Raw genomic sequence first — 15,144 nt, forward strand, 5'->3', positions numbered from 1 at the left:
TTATTGTTAAAGTTGTTTATTTTTGAGAAAAAAAAAGCAAATTTTCAAGAAAATGCAGCTTTCTCAAAAATAGTGCCACTCGGATAAATTATGTGATTTGAAGCTTCAAAACAACTCACAGCTTTTCTTTAAATATTTCCAGACTTATTAACAAATTATAGCAGCATAACATATTTAAGCTACTAGAAAATGAATTTATATGTTCACCTCTCCTTTTTTAACACAAATACACAAACTCACACACCCGCACATATTAAGCATATAAACCCTTTGCAATTAATTGTAGGGCTGCTTGAAGACAACCTTAAGATAATAGAAAACCAGTTTTGTTTTGTGTCTTTGTTTGTTTACTGACAAGGAATAATCATAGTTGTTTACCATGGACCTTGCCAATGAGCTGCTCTAACTTCCTATTTTATTAATTTCAGTAATATTTGTATTTAAAGCCTTATAAAAAAATCCCCATGTCAAAAACATAAAGACAAACAAAAAACACCCATTGGAGTGCCCAGGTGGGGAAGGTTCCATAATGGCTGATGTTTGTAAAAAAGAGGACTGAATGTGAAGCAAACACCTGCAGACTACTAGTAGTTTGGGCATTAAACTAGGCTGCCTACATGACCTTTATCAAGGACAGTTGGTCTAAAATATGTGTCTATTCAAGGATCCCTTTCCTGATAAGTGACTTTTGCTTAGGCTTCCAACTGAAACCTTCTTTTCTTTGGCTCTAATATTGGTGAGTTTGGACTTCTAAAGTTAGATGTTATGTCCCAAGTGGTCAAAAGCCCCTAGCTGTATTTAACTTAGTAGCTAAGTGGAAATAAACAGAGTAAATTTTAAATAAAGTGTGACTCATAACTTATAATTTTCCTCATGAAAAAGAGATGTAAAAGAGCATTTGACAAGTCAAGTTACATTCTTTATTTTTCTATTAAAAGATATACTTTGCACTGTGGTGCTTCTGTCATAAGCACTTGACTCTAGCAGAAATATTCTGAGTTTGAAGAGGAATAAATTTCAAAATTAAGCCATGATTTATTTCTAGAAGGTGGAGTGTGGCTGCAGTGTGTATTTTCCCAGGAGCCTCCTCAAGGCCCCTGTGACCTCCTTATTCCTCAGGCTGTAGATGAGGGGATTCAGGGCTGGAGTGACAATCGTGTAGAAAACAGAGATGATGTTGTCCTGCTTGGGGCTGTGGAGGGAACTGGGCAATACGTACATGAACGTGGCAGCTCCATAGAACATCCCAACCACAGTCAGGTGGGAAGAACAGGTGACTAGGGCTTTCTGTCTTCCCTTATTTGAGGGCATGTGGAGCACAGTAAATAGGATTAGTGTGTAGGAGGCAACAATGACAGAAAGAGGGAGCAAGAGGAAGGTCACCCCTGTCACATACACCAGGAGCTCATATCTGGAGGTATCTGCACAGGCCAACTTCAGCAGAGGTGGGATCTCACAAAGTAGGTGACTTATTTTCTGGGACGTGCAGAAAGGGAAGTGCATGGTGTACAAGGTATGTCCTAGAGAACTCAGGAATGCTATGACCCAAGTTGTGATTACCGTGAGCCAGCAGACCCTCGGACTCATGAGGACCGTGTAGTTCAGAGGATGACAAATGGCCACATACCTGTCATAGGCCATGAAGGCCAGCAGGAGATCCTCTGCACCACCCAGTGTCAGTGCCAGAAACATCTGAAAGGCACAGCCCCCAAACGAGATGGTGTTTTCATTAGAAAGAAAATCCACAAGAGCCTTAGGAGTCACAACAGACGTGAAGAGGAGGTCCATGAGTGAGAGCTGCCTAAGTAGAAGATACATGGGTGTGTGGAGCCGGGCATCCCTTGTGATGACCAGGAGCAGCAGGCCATTGCTGGTCAGAGCCAACAGGTACAGCACTGCGACTGTGGCACAGAGCAGCTCAGGGGACCCACTGTCCTTCAGAATCCCCATCAAAATGAAGCCACTTCCCAGGGTGGAGTTCCAGTGCACCATTCTGTGCTGTTTTTTCAGTTGCCTACAACCAAATAGACTCTTAGTGAAATTTTGCTAAAATGGTCCCTTAGTTTTTTAATATCAAAGGCCCCTGAGAGAGCCAACATGAGTCAAATGAGGTAATACCTTTTCCACTGGTAACTTACTTTACCTCCTGATCTCACAGTTTATGACTCTTTAATTGTATCTTGATAAAGAACCATCTGAATGAAGAACAAGTGTCACAATAATAGCTAAACATTAAAAGATCACAACACAAAAGTATGATTCAATCATCAAACATGAAACTGTATCTTTCCAGAAAGATTAAATACTCTCTAAATAGGAAGCAATATTCTGGCACCCATGCCCTTGATTATTCTTGGACCTATCTTATAACATTAGACTCAAGATTTAAATACTCAGTTAACGTTCTGCATAGACCTACTATAAATGTGAAGTTCTGAAATAGGTACAGAAAAATGTTTTAATAATGCAGTCTCAATAGATTACGTAAATATGTTCATACTTGTTTTTATCACTCAAGGCTATAGATACAAGCCTCTCTGGAAGAGCTAATGTGTATACAATTAGTCACTTCTCTTATCTAGCTCCACATTCTCTTTGTTCCTGGGTGAGAAGAATTCTAGATGGTCTGAGACTAGGAGATGGTATATTTGAGATGCTGTTCTTTTTAGATTTAAACCTTTAGGATAAATGCAAACATAAGTGCTTTTTAAACACAGGTTATGATAAAATGTGACCAGGAGGAATTAGAAATACAATAACAGATGAGGCTTTGCTCATGATGATCAGAGTGTTTATGTTTGACAAACTGGAGAAAGATACAGACAACAAGAGATTAAGTATGTATTTTAACATTTCACTGGTTTCTATTGGCCTGTCCTGAGTCCATAGGATTTTAATGAAAAGAGGTATTAGAGCCTATAATCAGGCATATTTTCTGCTCTTAGCTGGACCTTTGGAAGTTTATTTTATCAGATTCATGCAAAAATGCTTTACCAGAGGCCACCAACCCTATGAGATCTAAAGATATATACTGATCCTTTGTCAGGAAATAGAAACCCAAGCCTGGTATGTCACACAGATTCATCATCCTCATTGGTTCCTCATCATGTTTACAAAACCAAGAATAGAGGAGTTTGAAAAGAAATATAGAGCCTAAAGCACTAGAGAATATGAAAAACAGAGTAGTTAAGTTCTTGGGCTTTGTTTCTCAACTCAACATTTCTAGAGTCTGTACATTTCCCTGAAAGAGAATCAATGCTCTTACCTTAGATGGTGAGAAGCCCAGCTGGCTGACCATGCAGACTGCCCTGGGATTGTTTTAAGGTCAGGAATGTTCCTGTAAAAATTGGAAAATAAGACAGGAATTTCTAATGGTATCACTTGGTTTAATTTTTGCTAACGTGAGGTAAGAGTCTGAGGAATCTGACCAAGATAAGTATCAGGGACCTTCTGTGCCTTCTATTGTTCCATGTGTCTTCTCTTGATGCCGTAGAGTCAGAGAGCTGACATAGTCTCTGGGTAGTTTCTTTGGAGCCAGAAGATGGCTTTCCTGTTCACATACCTGTGAAGAATTAGGAGAAACTGCGTCTGCCATACATTTTCCCAGGTAAAGAGTCCATCTAGCATTGGAACAGTTGTCAGAGTGAGTTCTTGGGTCTAGATGCCCAGATGTTCATGTACAATGCTAGGGTCTGGGAGAAAGGACTAAAGCAGCAGGTGTCTGGATGAAGTACATATTGTAAGAGCTGCTGCCTAAGGGAGATCCTGCCAAGCCTGGGCTGGGGCCAAGAGGGAGCCAGAGCCTTGTCCTGGGGGAGGCTGCTCTGTCTCCTTATTTCATGACCTCTCCTCCTCTATTCTATGCTACCCTTACCATCAGAGGGACTTATCTTTTCAGAGGAAATAGCCTCCCCTGGAAATACTGGTCCAGGGGAGGCTATTTATTATTCATTAACAGAATGTTAATGAATCCTCTTGGGCCTGTTTCCTATCCTTGCATTCTCCTCTCAATAAATTTGTTTTAATCCAAATTGCCAATTTATGTGCCTCATTGAAAACCTTCAAGATACAGGTTAGTGAGTCTGACCTGTGGTAGTGCACTGGGTTTAAGTGTCAACCTGGAATGCTGCGGTCACTGGTTCAAAACCCTGGCTCTGCTCGGTCAAGGCACATACAACAAGCAAGCAATGAACAACTAAAGTGAAGCAACTATGAATTATCAACTATGAGTTGATAACTTCTCTCTCTCTACCTCCTCTCTCTATAAAATCAATAAATAAAAACTTTAAAGCAAAACAAAACAAAGATACAAATTAGTGAAAGATTTTTTAAAGTCTAACTCTAAGTATTCTTTTTATAGTGGGGTTGACAAAAAGAACTTAGGAAACACAGCAATAAAGAAAAAATATGTTTATGATCTTGGGCATGGAAGAATCTTGAACAAGACATAATAAACACTAAATTTGGAGGAAATTTTTATAAATTATACTGCATTAAAATTTAAAACTTTGGTCTATCAAAAGTAAGGGGAATGATAAGATATAAGCTATAAGAATGTATATAATCAGTAAAGATTTTGTATCTAAAATGCAAATAAAATGTCCACTAATAGGTTTCTAAAAGGTACAAACCAAAAGAAAAATGGAGACTAGCATGAAATAGAAATTTCACAAAAAATATGACACATGTGCCCCTGAAACCTGTATAATTTTGTTAACTAGTATCACCCCAATACATTCAATAAAAAGAAAATAAGACACAAATTGTGAATAAAATAATTAAAATTCTTTATAATTAATGAGATAATGTAAAGTCTTTGATAAGATAACATTTATGCTCACTAGATTGGTAAAAATTAAGATGTTTGATAATAACAACTACTGACAGTAAGGATGTGGATCCCTGGGAATACATAGACACTTCCGGTGTGAGTAAAACTTGATACAACCACGTTGGGAAATTATTTGGTGCCAATTTCTGAATCTGAACCTTTGCATAACTTATGGGTCAGCAGTTTCACTATTAGTATTTAGAAAAACTCTAGCTCATGAGTCCCAAGAGATATGTATAAAAATATTCATAGAAGCATTGAGTATAAAAGCAAAAACCTGAAAAAATGAGGCTAGTGTTCTTCAACAGGAAAAGATATGTTATAGACTGAATTGTGTCCCCACAAAATCTGTATGTTGATGACTTAACCAACCCTATACATGTCTGTATGTGGAGTTAAAGCCTTTAATGAGGCCATAGAGGTTAAATAAGGTTATAAGTATGTAGCTCAAATCCAGTAGGACTGGTGTCCTTATATGAAGAGGAAGAGGTATCAGGAGTGTGTTTGCACAGACAAAGCCTATGTGAGAACACAGAGTGAGAAGACAGCCATCTGCAAGCCAAAAAGTTATGTCTCACCAGGAAGCAACCCTATTAGCAGTACCTTGATCTTGGACTTCCAGCGTTCAGAACAGGGAGAAAATTTCTGTTGTTTAAGCACCCTGGTGTGTGGTATTTTGTTATGGTAACCCAAGCAAACTATACTATAATACATAAACCATTTACAGTATCACATAACAATAAAAATGAATAAATAACAAACAGCTACTCCTTACAAGGGTGAATTCAACTCCTTTCAAGAGGGTGAATCTTGAAAAACATATTCATTGATAATTTCAAGTCATAAAAGACTTTATTCAACACTATACCATTTTTATAAATCTTACAAACAAGAAATAATTAATTATAGTATTTTGAGATATATGCATATGTGTTAAGACTATTTATTTTAAAACAATGGCATTGTCAACGCTCTAGTTTTAAAGTCAGGTAATGTCCTCTCACTAAATTAGCTTGGGGGCCCTAGGATTCTATCCCCCCACAAGGGAGGGACTGATGGCTCATTTATAAATTGCTGACAATAAATCAGGAAGCAAAGTCCCCTGTCATGATCTGTCCTCTGCCCAGATCTTAACGTAGATTTTGTGGCTTCTGTGGAACACTTTTTTCAACTCCCTCCCTTCCTGTGACCTCCTCCTTTATGATCCTCTTAGCCTGAAGTATTCCCAATTCATTACGCATGTGCTCTGTGAATCTGTAATTACAATATCTTTCCTTCATTGACCTTTCACAATTTAGTGTGGCCTGTGCATGAATGTGGGTGTCCTAGTGTTACTATTTTCTGCCACCATTGATATTTGAAGAGAGAGTAGACAATTTTCAAATTATTGAGCAGAAAAAAATAAAAAGAAATACACACAGTATTGAAGTCATAGGATGTCAACATTAAAGAAAAACCTTTAAAATCTTCCCAGAGATACAAAGTGGATTACCCACTGAATAAGGCTTAGATGATAGTGAACTTTTGAATGGTAGCAATAGGATAAGAGAGAAAATCTTCAAAAGTGCTGAGGGAATATAACTGCACACCTAGAATTTTATGCACAAATAACCATCATTAAAGAATGAGGACAAAACAAAAGCAAAACTAAAAGAGCCTGATCAGGCAGTGACACAGTAGATATAGTGTCGGCCAGGAATGCTGAAGACCCAGGTTTGAAACCCAGAGATTGCCAGCTTGAGCGTGGGTTCATCCAGCTTGAGTGCAGGCTCACTGGCTTAAGAGTGGGGTTGCTGGCTTGAGCATGGGATCATAGACATGACCCCATGGTCCCTGGCTTGAGCCCAAGGTTGCTGGCTTGAGAAAGGGGTCACTGGTTCTGCTGTAGCCCCCTGATCAAAGCACATATGAGAAAGCAATCAATGAACAGCTGAAGTGCTACAATATAGAATTGATGCTTCTCATCTCTTTCCCTTTCTGTCTGTCTGTCCCTGTCTCTCTTATTAAAAAAAAATTTTAAAAAGCAAAACTAAAATAATTTATTGCTAAAGACCTTCAGTGGAAAATTTCAGCAAGAAGAGTGATTCATAGGGAATGTATACAGGAAATAATGATAGAGTAATTGGTTGAGTGAATAATTTGGCAAGTTTAATTGAAAAAGAATAAATATATATGTATTATAAAAGAGTAAAACGAGTTGGAGAGCTTGTGGAGAAAAAGGAACCCTTATTCACTGTTGATGGAAATGTAAACTGGTATAGCCACTATGGAAAATAGTATGAAAGTTCCTCAAAAAATTAAGAATAGAATTACCATATAACCCAGCAGCCCCTCTTTTGTGTATCTACCCCCCAAAAACTTGAAAATGTTTATTCACAAAGATATACGCACTGCTTATGTTCACTGCAGCATTATTCAAAGTGGCTAAGGCATAGAAACAACCCAAGTGTCCTTCAATAGATGACTGGATAAAGAAGATGTGTTACTTGTATACTATGGAATACTACTCAGCCATAGGAAAGATGAACTACTGCCATTTGCAACAACACGGATAGATCTTGAGAATATTGTGTGCTAAGAGAAATTAGAAAGTCCAAAAAAGCTAAGAACCATATGTTTTTACTCATGTGTGAGATATAAAACTGAAACTCATAGATACAGACAGTAGCATAGTGATTATTGGAGGGAAGGGGATTAGGGGGAGTTACAGGTTAAAGGAGGCCAAACATATGGTGAAAGAAGATGGTTTGACTTCAGGTGCTAGGCACACAATGCAATATACAGATCACATATCAAAGAAATACACATTTGAAACTTAGAATCTTAATAACCAATAAATTTAATAAAAAAGAACAATTATAAAAATTAAAAAGAAGGCAATAAACTGCCATTTAAAGTGTTAAAATATTTTTTTTATGAAACCAAGTACATTAAAGTACTGTAACTAGAGAGACACCAAATAACAGAGTAGCAACATTTATAAATTTAAGAACAAAATAAAGAATAAAACTAAAATTCTTGACAAAAATAACAAGATGGAAATAAGATTTTTATTTGGATAAAGAGCTGTAGAAGCAGAATATCAAAAGCCTTATGTTCATTTATTTTAAATGAACATTTCTTAAATTTTTATTTTCCTATTAAGGTATAATATGCATATAGTAAATTTTACCTTTTTTATTTTATTTTATTTTATTTTATTTTATTTTATTTTGTATTTTTCTGATGTTGGAAATGGGGAGGCAGTCAGACTTCCACATGCGCCCAACCAGGATCCACCCAGCATGCCCACTAGGGGGCAATAGTCCGCCCATCCAAGGCGACGCTCTGTTGCGACCAGAGTGGGCGATGCTCTGCCCATCCGGGGTGTCGCTCTGTTGTGACCAGAGCCATTCTAGCACCTGAGGCAGAGGCTACAGAGCCATCCTCAGCGCCCGGGCCAACTTTGCTCCAATGGAGCCTTGGCTGTGGGAGGGGAGGAGAGAGACCGAGAGAAAGGAGAGGGAGAGGGGTGAAGAAGCAGATGGGTGCTTCTCCTGTGTGCCCTGGCCGGGAATCGAACCCAGGACTCCTGCACGCCAGGCCGACACTCTACCACTGAGCCAAACGGCCAGGGCTAATTTTACCTTTTTTAGATTAGACTTATACAAATGTAAATAGTCATGTAATTACCACCAAAGTCAAGATGCAAAAGTTTCATCAACCACCAAAATTCTATGGTGCCGTTTTGTAATAACCTCTTGTCTTCATCCAAGCCCCTGCCACTGTCTATTCTGTTTACTGTAACCATTATTTTGGCCTTTTCCAGAATGTCATGTAAATGGTATCATACATTTTGAGTCTAGATTCATTCACTTAGAATAATGTCTTTGAGAGTCATGTATATTCTAGTGTCTATTAGTAGTCTGTTACCATTTTTTGCAGAGTCCTCTCCAATTTTATGGATGCATCATAGTTGGTTTATCCATTCACCAGTTGGAGGACATTTGTGTTGTTTCCAGTTTTTGTTGAGTATGAAAAAAGCCATTATAAAAATTCAGATATAGGGTTTTTTGTTTTTTTTTTCATTTCTTAAGTGAGAATCAGGGAAGCAGTGAGACAGATTCCCACATGCGCTCTAACCAGAATCCAACCAGCAAGCCCTCTACCCAGCAATGCGACGACCATTGGTGTACGCACTGCTCCATTGCTCAGCAACCAAGCTACTTGAGTGCCTGAGGCTAGGCCATAGAGCCATTCTCAGAGCCCAGAGCCAACTTGCTCCAACCAAGCTATGGCTGTGGGAAAGGAAGAAAGTGATATATAGAGAGAAGCAAGAGGGGGAGGAGTGGAGAAGCAGATGATCGCCTCTCCTGTGTGCCCTGACCAGACTCAAACCCAAGATGTCCATATGCTGAGTCAATGCTCTAACACTGAGCCAACTGATCAGGGCCAGATATAGGTTTTAAATGAACATAAATTGTTCACCCACTTGGGTAAATACCTTGAAATAGATGTGCTCAGTTGCATAATAAGTATGTGTAAGATGATAAGACACTGCCAAACTTTTCCATAGTGACTAGACGATTTTCCATAGTGACTAGACGATTGGGACTAGTAGTCCCAATTTTATTCTCATTTTGCATTTTTTAAACTATAACATATAGGCTCTGGTTCCAAATGAATGAAGTATTGCCTGAAGCCTTAAATTTCAAGTCTTCCCAATTAATATTTAAATGAAAAGGAGAAATTTTGGTAAAGGAGCAAGATTATTTATGCAAGTTAAAAAGGAGGAGCAATACAAGACAGATTGTCATGTAGGAACACACGTGGATACACACTTAGAGTTTGAAACTAAAAACATTAGTGACAATTAAATTCTGTCTAGTTAGCAAGATTGGAAGTATTCCTAGAAAACTGTTTAAAATTAATTTTTAGATATGTAGATTGTAAAGATCTATTGTATCTCTATGGAATGTACATTTGAATTCTCAAGCACTTCATGCTCTTTGGTCATCATAGGCAACAATATTAAAATTCACATTTACTATTTTATAAAATACATATCATTTTTTTCTGAGACAGATGCATCATAAAGCTCTATTTTCTCATAAAATATAATTTTCAAAAGCTAAAAATATGATGCATACAAATATAGAATGATATATGTATTAACTTCCCAAGATGGTAAAGCTGATTCAAAAAGTATTTGAGAAACAGGGATTTATATATTTTATTAAAAAATTTATTTCTGGTTAATGTCCCAGAGGATAATTAATTGTAACCCTTGTGGTTAATATTTTTTACTATTGAGAAATCATTTGTCAGTCTACAAGACGCAGGACCACAAACTAACGTGTAACTTCAAAAGTCTGCACCTTTTTTTTTTTTCTTTTATTTCTGAAGCTGGAAACGGGGAGAGACAGTCAGACAGACTCCCGCATGCGCCCAACCAGGATCCACCCGGCACGCCCACCAGGGGGCATCGCTCTGTTGCGACCAGAGCCACACTAGCGCCTGGGGCCGAGGCGAGGAGCCATCCCCAGCACCCGGGCCATCTTTGCTCCAGTGGAGCTTCGGCTGTGGGAGGGAAAGAGAGAGACAGAGAGGAAGGAGAGGGGGAGGGGTGGAGAAGCAGATGGGTGCTTCTCCTGTGTGCCCTGGCCGGGAATCCTACCTGGGACCCCTGCACGCCAGGCCGACGCTCTACCACTGAGCCAACCGGCCAGGGCAAGTCTGCACCTTTAATGAACAGTAAGTAACAAGGCCAAATAATGGTACAGTCTCCTAGAAAATTATAAAACTCTGGATAAGCCTACCAAATACTATGGCAGACAGGAACATGCACTGCCCAGTGCCTTCTTTAGGAAGCAATTGATACCCAGCTGTTGAGAATGTAGATATTTGCAACTCTTGGGGTCTGTTTTAGCTGCAGAGAGCAACTCCCCTGAGGTCTCATCTTTCTGGGTTAACCAGTGTCCCATGACCACACTAGGTGGTGATATTTTATAAAATTCATCCTGATGCAGGACCACTCTGAATGGCAATTCTCCCACTAGAGTATTCCACCAAGTTGGCCAAGGTTTGTGGAGCCTGTTATTGCAATGCTTAATTTTCAGCATTGCCAATCCTGTCTCCTCCTGCTTCTTTGACAGATGTTAATCCCCAATAAACATTGCACAGACACCACAAACCTCATCTCAGTGTGTGCTTCTGGAGAATCAGCTTGTAACAAACTATGTTCCAATATGACATTTAAAATCCTAATGACTGGCCTGGATTATGTCACTCAAGAGTTCCAGCAAAATTGGTGATTATGGTAGAAAACACTTATTAAGAGTTCTCTATGTTCCAGACAATTTTCTAAGCACTTTACATTTATATATAATTAATCCTCACAACTACTCTATGAGTTAGATACTACTTTTAATCCCATTTACTCTCTTCCTCCTCCCTCACCCTCTTTTTCCTGGTAAAGTAGTAGTAACTAAGATAGAAGTAAAAGGATTTGGACTACATTGTAGAGGCAAAGTTTATAGGAACTTCTTGTTTGGGAGTAGTAAGGCAAAAGGAAAACAAGGATTATATATTTTATATATTTACCTTTAGCTTGTTCAAGTGTGAAAATGATAGTGTGGTGTTTTTATAATAAGAAAAATTTGGGGAAGAATAAATTTTAGGGGGATGAGTCAAGCATTCTTTTTTGAATTAAATGGAAAATGATTAAGGCATTCAGGCAAACAGGTTACTATCTAAAAGAGTTTTGGCTTCAGAAGAAGTCTTTTCACTGGGAGTTAGATGTAGATGCAATTTAAGTCCATACAATGATGACCTTATTAAAGCAGATAGTGTTGAATCAGAAGAAAAGGAGGCTTTCAATGAAGGCATGAGATACTTCAATACATAGATTTCAGGTTGAAAAAGAACAGTGGGCTAAGTGAAGCCTGAGTCCAGCGGGGAAATTGGAAAATCTAGTGTTTGTGGTAGACAGGAAGTCAGATAAAGAAAGTGGTTAAAGGAGAGAGTCGTCATTTGTGTCAAATGTGGCTGAAAGTTTGAGTATGATGAAGACAGAGAAGTGATATTGAATTTGCAATAGTAATATTATTGCTGACTTTGATAAACACAATCACAGTGCAGGTGGGCGTGGAGTGAGGAGGGAGTCTGATTACATTGTCATGTGACATAAATGGTAGAAAAGGATGTGGAACTATGCGTATAGACATGTCTTTCAAGATGATTTGCTGTGAGAGATGGGTATACCTGGAGAGGAAATGTGGTTCAGAGAATGGTTCTTTAAGGAGGAGATACTAGAGCATGTCTGTAACCTAACACAAATGATCCAATAAACAGGGTGATGATGCACAGGAGAAGCAAGTAATTTCAAGATTAATTTCTTTGATCAGTAGAAGAGCTAGTTACTAAGACCAGTAATGGAGGGATTGGCCTCTGATGGGCTCTTTTAAAAGATAAACAGCTATGTGCAAGTATGCTAGTAAATTTGGTAGTGGACAATGAGGAAGTTCTATATGATGCCGTTTCTTTTCTCAAGGACATCTGAGGCAAGGATATAAACAGAGCAAAGGTGCAAAATGGTATTTTTAGAGAGTAACAAAAAGAAGTATTAGGGTAGTGTAATAGGATACTATGTTTCTGGAAGGTTAAGGCCAAGAGTTAAAAAATGTCAAAATTTCCCAATTAGTTTATCAGTTAAACGCAATCACAATAAATATACCAACGGTATTTTTTGTTTAGACATTTGGCAGATTATTCAAAAGTTTATCAGAAAGAATAAGTAGATAATAAAACTTAAGAAAAAGTTGGTGAGGAAAAATGGAGAAGAGCTTTAACACTAGAACTAGAGAAGTATCCTTGAAATATCCCCTATTGCTTTATAGATAAGAAGATAGTTTATAGTCAAGCAATTGCAAAAATAATAATAAGTAATATGGAAGGACTGTTAAGGATGCTAATAGGAAAATCAGTCATTTAAAAACACAACCTAAAGCCTCAACATATATCTTATACCATAATAATTAGGAGGCAGATTAAAAAGTTAACTTTAAACACTTATTCAAAAGTTAACTATCACTTATTACTAAAATATTAAATCTAAAATGAAAATGTATAGCTATTTTCTGAACTAAGAACAGGAATTGTAAGCATAATCACCTGAAAAATACAAAGGTAAAGATGGATATATGTAACTACAGAAATATAGTAACACTTCCTTAGCCAATAAATCCTATCACATAGTTAAATAACTAAAAAAACTGTTGCTACGTAACTAACTGTCACCACATATCTAACTGTTAAATTGTTTATGACCTTGTCCATAAGAGCTACACAAAATCATTAGGGTTAGAAAAATCAGTAATATATAGAAAATGTCTCTTAAGTTTCATTAATACATTAATAAATTAGCAAAGGAGCTTCATAAGATTAGTCAGCACAGAAAGAGTAGAGTGAGACAGGCACTGCCACATAAATGAAAGTATTTTTAACTTTCTGATAAGCATTTTAGCTCTTTATGACAAAATCTTTAAATAGTTTCTTTGCCTGAATCTCAATAATTCAATTTCTAGAAACTTGAACTCAGATAAAATCAGACACATAAGAAAATTTGGAGGGAAAACAAACTAAGTTTAAATAAATGCTTAAATATATTACAGAGAACTTAAATGATGAAATATTATATACTCATTTAAAATTGTTCTTTCCAAATAAATAATTAAGTTATGAGGATATAATAATGTACAACATTGTGACTATAGTTAGTAACACAGTAATGCATATTTGAAAGTTGTTCAAAAGTAAATTTTAAAAGTTCTTGTCACAAGAAAAATTTTGTAACCATGTATGGTGATGGATGCTAATTAGACTTATTGTGGTGATTATATGTAATAAATATAGAATTATTATGTTATACACATGGAACTAATATAATGTTATATGTCAGTTATACCTCAACTTTAAAAATTAAGGTTTTAAAGACAATTTACTCTTATTCATTTAATAGCCAGAATATTTTAAGCACTATTTTCTAGGTTCTCATCTATGCACTTGACACTTATTATTTTATTCAGCCATCCTAAAAATATTATGACATCATCATGAGTACTATTATTATCATCACTTTTAAGATGAATAAATTTAGGCACAAATAGTTTAGTTTAGCATCCAAAGATACACAAATCATAAAGGAAGAAAAGATTCATACTCAGCATTCTGGCCTCCTCCCTTCTGCCACCCAATCCCTACTCCAAAACTATAATGTCCCCTCTTAACAAAAAATTCATCAAATTTTCAATGACAAAAAAAGCAAGACTTCAATCAACATGTACATAAAAATTCAGTAAAATACATATATGGATAACAAAAAAATTTTTTTAAACTTTATAGGTGATTTTTACTTCTTTCTAAATTTCTGACTTTTCTGTTGTTATAATGAACTTGGTTTAATTTTATAGATTAGCTTTAGCTTTTAGATTATGGTTTAGCTTTATGGATTAAGCAATGAAGATTATTTTTGTAAAGAAAAAAGTATTCCGTGGTGTGGGAAAAACAGTTGTGTTAGGTTTGCTTGCTGGTTTACTGGTTGCAAACACTTAGCCTGAATAGTGTGTGAGCTGGCCCTGGGTAGTTCCCCTCAGGGGTGATTCTCCCAGATCGCTCTCCCACCACTGCGAGGTGCAGTTTTTCTGCTCCCTTGCCCTTCACTGTGAAAAGCAGGTTTTCCTTCGTTTATTAACTCTTTTTCTTTTTTATTTGCTCACCTGTCTTTGCAAGCCTCCAATAAACAGGAATGGCCCTACCTTTTCCAGCTCCTCATTCCTCTACCTACCATCTGCCTGAATCCAATGTGAACTTGCCTGGTCTCCACCACCAGCATTATACAAGGTTTCACAAAACACTGTTCTAACAATAATTTTTACTGTGTAAGCCAGGCTATTTTAGAGCTTGTTAACTCAAAAGACTTAAGATCCCTGCTTTTGTTATAAATCTTCCCACACTGATAAATCAAATGATAAACCATATTTAAAATAACTAGAAAATGAATTATATATTTGATGACTCCTCTTTCTGGACAGATTTATACATAGACTCACTTCAAGAATATGAACTCCTTGCAAATATTGTGAAGGTTCAAAACATACCTACATATGTGTAATATATATTTTTGGATGCCATATATTTTTTTATTAATTTTAATGGGGTGACATTAATATATTTTTTAAATAAATTAAGCAATATGCACAATAGCTGTCTCTCAGTTACTGGTTATATCTCTAATCCTTACTTCAAAGCTGGTACTTGCACATTCTTTTTTATTC

At 36.9% G+C, this 15,144-nt stretch overlaps 1 protein-coding gene across 1 annotated transcript; it reads right to left on the reverse strand.

Moving 5' to 3' along the window:
* Positions 1-475: 475 nt before the first annotated feature.
* On the reverse strand, positions 476-3,779 carry LOC136388792 (olfactory receptor 2AG2-like). Its single transcript, XM_066360599.1, has 3 exons — positions 3,563-3,779; positions 3,266-3,337; positions 476-2,014 (listed from the first exon to the last, which is right to left on the reverse strand). Exons 1-3 carry the CDS (start codon positions 3,625-3,627, stop codon positions 1,042-1,044), a joined length of 1,110 nt encoding a protein of 369 aa, XP_066216696.1. The 5' UTR covers positions 3,628-3,779; the 3' UTR covers positions 476-1,041.
* Between the last annotated feature and the right edge of the window lie 11,365 nt (positions 3,780-15,144).

The sequence above is a fragment of the Saccopteryx leptura genome, chromosome 1 (assembly GCF_036850995.1).
Source record: "Saccopteryx leptura isolate mSacLep1 chromosome 1, mSacLep1_pri_phased_curated, whole genome shotgun sequence".
In the NCBI taxonomy this organism is placed as follows: Eukaryota; Metazoa; Chordata; class Mammalia; order Chiroptera; family Emballonuridae; genus Saccopteryx; species Saccopteryx leptura.